This window comes from Megascapheus bottae, chromosome 6 (assembly GCF_031878675.1).
Source record: "Megascapheus bottae isolate mThoBot1 chromosome 6, mThoBot2.hap1, whole genome shotgun sequence".
NCBI classification, from domain to species: domain Eukaryota; kingdom Metazoa; phylum Chordata; class Mammalia; order Rodentia; family Geomyidae; genus Megascapheus; species Megascapheus bottae.
In genome coordinates this window covers 65,351,423-65,361,448 of record NC_143514.1, presented here as the reverse complement: position 1 = coordinate 65,361,448, position 10,026 = coordinate 65,351,423, and the positions used below count along the sequence as shown (strand labels likewise).

The 10,026-nt window shown below is 39.8% G+C and overlaps 1 protein-coding gene across 1 annotated transcript in view; it reads right to left on the bottom strand.

The window, feature by feature from the left end:
* Positions 1-6,486: 6,486 nt before the first annotated feature.
* Ptp4a2 (protein tyrosine phosphatase 4A2) overlaps positions 6,487-10,026 on the bottom strand; it is a 29,365-nt gene continuing 25,825 nt past the window's right edge. The window contains exon 7 of the mRNA XM_090335369.1: positions 6,487-8,776. Coding sequence (XP_090191495.1) covers positions 8,668-8,776 — 109 coding nt within the window. The 3' untranslated portion in view covers positions 6,487-8,667. The remainder of the gene's footprint in view (positions 8,777-10,026) is intronic.

Genomic DNA, 10,026 nt, shown 5'->3' with positions numbered 1-10,026 from the left:
AAAATCCTATTGTTATTCTTACTATATATTTACAAAAATTGAAACAAAGTAGTCAGGCAGATTTCCTCAGATTTAAGTGACTTAGCCAAGAACTGTATTTGGCAAGCCGACTCCAAACTCCAAGGTTCCTTCCCAAGATATTTCTTTACAACTGAAGAGCTCCATGGATAGTACCAATGTGGACAGGTAAGAAATGAGAACAGTGAAGAAAAGGGAGGAACTGAGGATGAGTCCCAAGTGTCTGGCTCATGTGATTTAGTCATTAAAACAAGTCATGAATACATTCTTAACATGATGGTAGGTTTGAACACCATAAGACAAATTAGGAAGAAGTGAGAAGCTGAACAGATGGTTAGACAGGGAAATCTGCAATGTTAAAAAAGGCGTAGAGGCTTACAATTACAGATTTGGGTGAAGGATTGTGACACAGGCGTGTAATCCCAGCTATTAAGAGATAAGAGTCTCCATGTGAGGCTGGTCTAGACAAAAGCTTGAGACTATCTGAAAAACTAAAAACAAAAACCAAAGGAGCAAGGAATGAATGCTTGCCTAGCAAACGTGAGGTAGAGTTCAATACCTATTGCAATAATACAAGAAAAAAAGAGAGGGAGGGAGGAAGACACCGAAGGAAGGCAGGCAGGCAGGAAGGCCAAGAAAGAAAGAAGGGAAGAAGAAAAAAAGAGGAGAAAGAAAAGATTGCCAGGGGAGGGGATGGAGGGGAAGGAGGGGACAGGATGAGATGGGAGGGGATAGGAAGGGAAGGGGTTACATAGAACCATTAGTATGTTCAGTATATTAGTATATTCAGTACTGCCAAAAGAAGTCTTCTGTACTTCACATAGAACTGACACCTAGAAGCAATAGCAAAGGGAAGGAAAGGCTCTCTCAGAACCTAGCTTTTAAGTCATCCTTTACCAAAATTTCAGAAAATTGGAAGTTCAAAGGCTGTTTCCTCTTTATTTTCTGTCTCATCCTATGGTTTTGAGATTTTAAGAGGACTTGTAGTAAATGAATAAAGGGACTATAAATGAATCTAAACATGATTCAAATCTTTAATTTATGTATTCATTAAAATTTTACCTGTTATCAATCTCAGGGTTCCAGGTGTTAATGGCAACTCTAAATGAAAGTCAAACATAATCATTTGCATAAAAGCATTGAAACATGATTAACTGGTATATTCATGCAGCTGTGATCTGTTCTCCACATCTAGGGCTCAAAAAAATTAACTAAAAACATTTATCTATGCTAATGCTCCTGAAATTAAAGAACACCCTCCAGTTTGGCATGTACTGTCATATTAATAGCATTTTCTTAACTGAAGTTTGAATTCATAGTTGCTGATTTTTAAAAAGGCATCCCAGTTGTGTACCTTGAACATTGGGCTAACCTGATTGAATATTTATGGGGTTCCAAAAGGAAAATAGCAATTAAATGTATTCATGTTAACAAATCCTGGTTTGTGTTTTAGCATGATTTGGGAGAGTATCTCCAGATATCAAGGGGGCCTCAACTTGAGATGCTCTAAAAAATAAGTCACCAAGCTTAGCTAGAACAGGGTTTTCAGACTAGTGATTTATCTGTGTTAAATACAAGCTGTACTACTGGCAGCTCAGATCCAGTTACAGTTCCTAAAGCACAGCTTCACTGGTTTCTAATGCTTCTGTAGGAATTTAGGCCATACGTTAATGCACTAGAGATAAAATCAATTTGAAAATTTCTTCAATCAATTACCAGTCCTGGAGTAATACTCTATGTAGGAGAAGCAGCCAACAGTAATGGGAAGTCAATTATAAACTATAAACCACTGTGCTCAAATGCCATGGTATCTTACTGGCAGGGCCCATTACATACAGTTTGCATAAATTAAATCTACTGAGATTACAGGCCAGTGGTTCATGCCTGTAATCCTAGCTGTTCAGGAGGCTAAAATCTGAGGATCATGGTACGAGGCTAGCTCAGGTAAGAAAGTCCTTGCAATTTTCTTCTCTCCAACTAACAAGTAACAGAACACTAGCTTAAAGCAAAAATGCTAAGCAAAAGCGTTCTGGTCCTGCATTTAAGCCACAATACTTGCACAAAATAAAACCAAGCCCCCCCACCAAATTAACTCAGAAATTAGAACTGCTACACACAGTATGTAGCCAACCCCTTCCTGCCCCTCACTTAATATAAAGATACAGCTCAATTAATAGAGGCTCCTATAAAGGGCAACATCTACAGCAACACCATAAGAATAAGAAGTCCACAACAAACAGCCCCCCTCCATCCCACATGGATACTCTAACATATTAGCCAAGCAGTAAAGTGCTACTTTTACGAACCAACATCCTTGGTTCAAATACTGACCCTTCCACCAGCCTGCTGTAACTTTATTAGCAATGAGGCCTGTGTAGAACACTATAAATATTAAATCTGATCAGAAGAAATGTACTCTTTACCTGACTTAATGTAACTGTAACCCCTCTGTTGTTACTTTAAAGTAACAACAAAAATCTTTAAATTTGATCAGGCACATGAAATTCTGGCCACAGTAGAATTCAATAGATATTGACTAGTGTTATTCCTTTCCCTTATCTTCCTGTTTCCCTAATCCTAAAATAGTAATGGAGACACAAGGGAAGATGGCCCATACCACGCTGTCTTCATGCCTGCTAGTAGCCTCTTTCAGAATAGTTGGCGAAGTATGTGTTGTCTGTGGAGGAAACCAGAGGCAGGAGAGTAGAAAAGAGGTTTACAGGTCTTTTCCATGAACAAATATGCCATTTGGTATGATTTAAACATTTAAAATGTAATATTCTGGTCACCTTTTCTTCTAGATCTGGACTCTGGTAGCTGAAAGGGAATCTTTTACTTTCCTTCTCAGCTGTTCCCTCAATGGAGAAACTGACATGTGTCCTGGACCCCAGGAATAATCATCAATCATCTGTAAACAATCTTTCAGCTCTACTCTCTATTCAACTGATACTATTTCCAGCATAGCACCAATCAAGCAAAGCTTACAAGCATGGCCTTGAATATAAGGACATTCTTGAATTCTTTTTGAGTAAAGATTGGACTGTGTAACTGTAACCTTTAGGGCTGGCTTCAAATTGTAGTCCACTGGACCTCAGCCCCTAAAGTAGCTAGGATTATATATGAACATAGAGTGCCTTGGCTATGGTGGGGAGGGGAGGGACCAGTACTGGGGGTCTAAATTCATGGCCGTGTACATTCTAGGGGTTGGGGATTTAGGTCAGTGGAAGAGCACTTGCCAAGCAAGTGCAAAGCCCAGTTTGGTCCTTTCCTCTGCAAGAAATAAAAAATTAAAAAAAAAAAAAAAAGCACTACCCCTGAGCTCTTCTAGCCTGTTTTTGTTTTTTAGGGTATTTTGGGGGGGTATTTTTTGGGGGGTGCTCTGGTCCTAAAGCTTAAACTCAGGATCTGAGCACTAAGTGATTTTGCTCAATATCACACTATCACTTGAGCCACAGCTCTGTTTCTGCTTTTTGGCGGTTAATTGGAGGTCTCACACTTTCCTATCATGGTTTAGAACTGATCCTCTAATCTCAGCCTTCTGAATACCTTGGATTATAGGTGTGGGACACCCCCATGTGGCTTTGCTGGTTATTTTTCATATATTTTTATTATAATTAATAGGCTTACATTATATTTGCCAGATAAAAGGTGCATTATTTCACAAACATTGATATTTGTTGATTATTTCTGAGACAAGATTTCACTTCCTACCTGGGCACTCTAGATCTACCTACATTAGACTTCCTATCATAGTTAACAAACCCACACATCAGCATCTAGAGAAGGGGAAGGGATCTCTTCACAAGCTTTTCTGGTAAAACTGACCTCAAGCCATAATCCTCCCAATCTCAGCCTCCCAAGAAGCAGGGAGTCACAGACATAACCCACCAGGAACAGACAAGATGGGCATTTGGAATTAGGACAGTTGCCTCTGATGGCCTCTAGACAGCCTATTCTGAAATATGACCATGATACCTCTACCACCTCCCAAGACTCAATCAACAGAGGGCAAGCTCTGCCACATCTTGGCTAACTACTCTAACCACTTTATACTCCTGTTCATGCACACACCGAGCTCTTTCTAGTTTACATGTACTGCTGACCACCGTCACATGACACACACAGAGCAGGCCCTTCAGCTAATTCTTATAAGCTCCTTCCTTTACTTCCTCTCCAGGACTCCTGATCACCACCTGAAAGTCTATTCTGTCTTCCTCAGAACTTAAGTCCTATCAGGGCAGAGAGCTTACATTTTCTATGTTCTCAGTGCCCAAGTTAGTGTGTCTTATGCAGCAAAAGCTCAAGTAGTCACCAGTAAGCCATCCTTCTTATATGGATTTCAACCAATGCTTCTGGTAATTGGAGTCTCTTCAAGTCATCCCACTCTTGTGTTTTGTTTGGTTTGATCACTATGTAGCAAAGACCTAGGTGTTGTAAGCCGGTCCTGCAGTTGAACTCAAGGCCTGCTCAAGGATAGAGTTTGAACCACTCTTTTACTTCAGGCTTTTTGGGGAGTGATTAACTGGAGTGTCTCACACTTTCCCGCCCCGACTGGCATGCCCTGCTAAATAAAGTCTTTGTAGAGACCCCAGGTCTAAATCAAGGTGTTATCTAGGTGAGCTTCTATTTAGAGACTATAAGAGGAAAAAAGTTGGCTTTGTCTTTTCAGATTACAGAGGCTGCAATCCTTATTATGTCTTCAACGCCAACAGTGAAACACTTCAGAGGGAGTAATCAACTGTGTCATGGTGACATCAGAAAGTTCTGAAAAGCAAGGCACTATGGTTCACACCTCTAATCTTAGCTCTGCAGAAGGCTCTTAAGCAGGTAGGAAGATCATGTTCTAAGGCCAACCCTGGGCAAAGACATTGAAATTCTACCTGAAAAATAACTATAAGCAATTTACAATGGGGATGCCTAGATCAAATATCAGGTAGCATCTACCTAACAAGACCAAGTCCCCGTGTTCAAATCTCAGTTGGGGAGCAGGAGGGAGATTGATTACTAGATTAAACATCTCCATAGATTCTGGTGGTCCTATGGATTCAAACTCTCCATTGGAATGAACTCCAAAGAGGAACGCAGAATACAGGCTCAATTTTGCTGGGTAGATGTGAGATAGACGTTACATTTTTTCAGGCCCATGCCTGTAATCCTACCTACTCAGGAGGCTGACATCTGAGGATCATGTTTCAAAGCCAGCCCAAGCACAAAAAATCCATAGGACTCTTATCTCCAATTAATCACCAGAAATACCAAAAGTAGTGCTGTGGCTCAAATGGTAGATTGCTAGCCTTGAGCTGAAGAACTCAGGGACAGCATTCAGGCAGAGTTCAGGCCCCACAACCAACAACAAAAAAGAAGTTGCATTTTTAGTGTGTGTGTTTCCTGGGGCTTACTCTCTCTCAACATTTTTCTCCTCAAGGATAGTGCTTCACCCCTACATAAACCACAGCTCTATTTCTTCAATGGTGCTTTTATTATAGAAGATATAATAACAACCGATGACTAAATATTTGGGTACCCAATGTTATGGACGTGGTCTTGGAGATAAAAACATAGCTACATAGACATAAAAATCTATGACGGAGGGCCGGGAGTTTGGCCTAGTGGTAGTGCTTGCCTAGCATGCACGAAGACCCGGGTTCGATTCCTCGGTACCACATGCATAGAAAAAAGCTGGAAGTGGTGCTGAGGCTCAAGTGGTAGAGCTCTAGCCTTGAGAAAGTTCAAGGACAGTGCTCAAGCCCTGAGCTCAAGCCCAGGACTGGCAAAAAAAAAAAATCTATGACAGCGGAAGTGGCGCTGTGGTTCAAGGGGTAGCGTTAAGCTGAAGAGCTCAGGGGCAACACCTAGGCCCAGAGTTCAAGTCTCACGACCAAAAAAGAAAAAAAAGAATAAAAAATCTATGACAGGCTATATACTCTATAGACAGTGTTTTATTACACAGATTAATATGTATCTATTACATACCCTCAGCTTAATCTTAATTATGTTCTAAAACCTGCCAGCGATTGATTGTATATAGATTCCTTTCTCGAATACCTGTTAAACATGACATCTGAAATATGTAAAAATCAATGTTAATAATTTAATAAAATTAAAAATGATATAATAACAGCATGATAGGCTGATGGAAACTTGTGAAAGGAAAAGTTAATAAACAGATAAGGGACTGAAGCTAGTACATGAGAAAAAGCACCTATGATGTAAAATAATTTGAATGAGACAAAAGGTGAATTCCTGGTATCCAAGAACTAAGCTGAAAAATACAAAATACACTTCAACTAAGGTTAAGCACATAGCACAGTATCTTTGAACCTCCCAACCTCTTATTTTAATGTCCTTGTAATGGTTACCAGCAGGACCCAACAGACCCTGCGAACACCAGGTAGAGAAAGGAAGGAGGGGGCAAACACAATAAACTTAATTTAGGAGAAAAGAAAAACACACACACGCACACACAAAGAGCATGTAAAATATGTTTTATTGTTCTTTAAAAGGGTTCAGGGTTTGGTTTTAATCAGGCTGCACACATCTCATCAGTCTGACATCTCTCTCCATGTCAGACTGGCTTCAGCTAGCAATACTTCATTAAATCCAAAATAACAACAAAAGGTTTTAATTTTGAGAGAAAGAAAATCCAGTTCTGAGAACATTAGTTTGTAATTTAAAACAAAATAAGGGCAGGTGTTTCATGTTGCTTTATATACCCTTTGCACACAGAACTAGGAATGTAATTCTCCTTAGGCAGGTATGGACACTGATGGGCAATAAAATTTAGAGCATGTCAAATGAAAAAGTTTTCTGATGGTATTGATCAAAACTCTTAGAATCAACAGCCTTTATCTGTACTTAGAAGGCATGATGTTCTGATCTTGAGTCTATATTATCTACTGTCATGTTCAAAAATAGAATTTTGGTTAGTACCATCATTTTTTTTAATTTTAAAATTCTAAAATGAATGGCAAAAGGCATTATTTTTATTTTCTGGTATGAGAGAGGAGAAAATCTACAGATTTGCACTTCGTTAAAAATCAAAACTCTGGCAATAGGAAATAGGCAGTTTACATAGCCGGCCAACATGTGAGGTATTATCATCAGTGTGAGAGGAGGTCCCAAGTCCATTCTTACTGGCCTAGCTGATGCTACAAAATGAGAAGCTTATAGCTCGGCACAGCAAATTCCAGTGGGACACGAAGACTCTAAGACTGAATTCAGAGCCTTTTGCAGGGCATACTAATCTGCAATTTAATTTTTACATGAAAAATAGTGTAAAAGCTCCTGATGAAGTCCCTCCACTCACTTTGTCATTGCAGCCTGGTTCTAACAGCCATCTGGAAATGAGGAAAATGTTAACTCCAGAGGAGAATCTGCAAACATGCTACCACATCACTTCCCAAGCAACGTAATCCCTGTGCTATTTATCTGGGTTGCTTGGTATTGCTTGTTTACGCTGCCTGGTACAGCCTGTGGACGCACACTCACTAGGCATTGCTAACTCCAAACCAGTGACTTTTCCCTTATCTCAGAAAGAACCTAGTAAGAAAATAGCAAGGCAATCAGTGGCTAAGCAATTTGTACATATAGGGAACAGTTTGGAAAATCACTACCCAGGCATTTCTCAAGACAAAAATACTGTGGATTTGCTGTTGCTTTCTGGAAATTTAGGGTACAAAATATATCCTAAAATAATTTGAAGCTATAAGCATTCTGACATTAATTTTAGACAGAAATGTCAGAATAGAGCTATAGCCCCCAAATCTACAGTGCACCATTGTATACCAATTCTCTGCCTGGACACATCTTTAGTAATAGCCTGAGTTTGTCTTTTCAGCAAACAAGCTTCTGGGATATCCACTTTTCAATGGTTGAAAAGAGATTACCACTTTCAGTTACGTTGTATGAGCACACTCCTCTTCAAATGCCATTTCCTAATAATTTACAAAAACAAAGGCTCCTGGCTATTTTGCTTAATATTAGATTGGGGCTTTGAAAAAAGAAATTAACATGAACACCCCCATCATCAGTAAAGACTAAAAGCCACCTGGGTCATTCACATACATAAGCCTAACTTTGTTTGTTTGGTTTTTTGGTGCTCCTCCCTCCCCCAAAAAAGTGCCCAGGTGGGCTTAAGGCTGCCAGACTGCACGCACATCTACAGAGACAAGGGCTTCTATTCCATCTACAATGTTTATCAGGGAAAGGCAGGGAACAGTAGAGAGGAGAAAAAAAGGGGAAAAAATATGCTCCTCACACCACAAGGTCTATGTGCCAAGCATAATGGAAGAAAATGTGCTCCCCTAACAGGTGGTTCTGCACAGGTTAATAATTTGCTGGTTTTCCTTACAGACTATTCTGAAAAAGTTTAAAAAAGAGATTTTGAAATCATTCTATCCTGGCAGAAATCAAAACTCCAAACTAGGAGCAAAATCATCTTTCACTGAATTAATCCCTTTTTCCATTCTCAAACATTTTATTCATGTTATAGAGGGACTTTTCTGTTTTGTTTTTCCCAATCATTAGGAGTTGAGGAGTACTGAATCTATCACTACTCTGATGATATACACAAGATTCCAAATTCACATTTCCAGGTACCAAGAGTTCCCTCTAAATGCCACAATCGATTAAGCCTTTCTTTGTCTCTCCCTACTGAATGCAGCAATGCCCATTGGTATCTCTGAAGCGTAATCGCATCTTAGGTCGGTATTTTTCCAAGTAAAGCAGCTGTTTGGAATTGAATGCTCCCCTTCTTTTTCTGAAAATATAAGAACAGCACACATTCTCATATTTGAAGAAAAAAAAAGCTGATTCACCAAAATGCATGAACCACCCCCCCACTGTGCTGAAAACCAGATGTCCCACACTATTAATCACTTTTACTTTTCCCTTTTTTTTTTTTTGGCTGCCACTCCTGGGACTTGAACTCAAGGTCTCTGAGCTTCTTTTTTTGCTCAAGGTTAGCACTCTACCACTTGAGGCATAGTGCCATTTGTGGCCTTTTGTGTTTATGTGGTGCTAAGAGTCAAACCTAGGGCTTCTTGTATGCTAGACAAGCCACATTTCCAACCCCCCACATCACAAATTAAAAGATGTGAATTGTAAGATGAATTTTCCAAACTTTCCTAAGAAATACACAAGTTTTTCCATTGCTGACATTAAATAAATACCAGAATTATTTGTCTAGTTATCTGACCATTCTCTTCACAATTTAATACTCTTCAGTTTAGAAAGAAAACTGGGGGGGGGGAGGGGAAGGAGGGCAGGAGTTTGGCCTAGTGGTTAAAGTGCTTGCCTAGCATGCACGAAGACCCGGGTTCAATTCCTTGGTACCACATACATAGAAAAAAGCCAGAAGTAGTGCTGAGGCTCAAGTGGTAGAGCTCTAGCCTTGAGAAAGTCCAAGGACAGGGTTCATGCCCTGAGCTCAAGCCCAGGACTGGCAAAAAAAAAAAAAAAAGAAAGAAAGAAAGAAAACTGGGTGAAATATAGGGTGACAATATATTTCAGTGAATGTCTTAAAGCATATTAACATGAAGGAACAAGTTCAAGACATACACAGGGGACAAAGAAATATTGCCATCATAGAACTACCATACATTTCACACCCTCATTCTTTTTTTCCCCCTAGTCCTGGGGCTTGACTCAGGGCCTGGGTTTTTCTCAAGGTTAGTACTTTATCACTTGAGCCACAGCATCACTTCCAGACTTTTTATGTGTATGTGGTACCAAGGAATGAAATCCAGTTTTTTGTGCATACTAGGCAGGCACTCTACCACTAGGCCATGTTCCTGCCAACCCCTTTTTTCTGGTGCAGGTACTAGGATTTGAAGTCATGGCCTAAAGCTCTTGCTTATGTTTTTCCTTTCAAGTGGCTCTATCATTGAGCCATACATCCATTTCCAGCTTTTTACTGGTTAACTGAACTAGAATCTCATGAGTAAGTCTGCCCATGCTAGCTTTGAATTGTGATTCTCAGATCTCAACCTCCAGGGTAACTAAGATTAT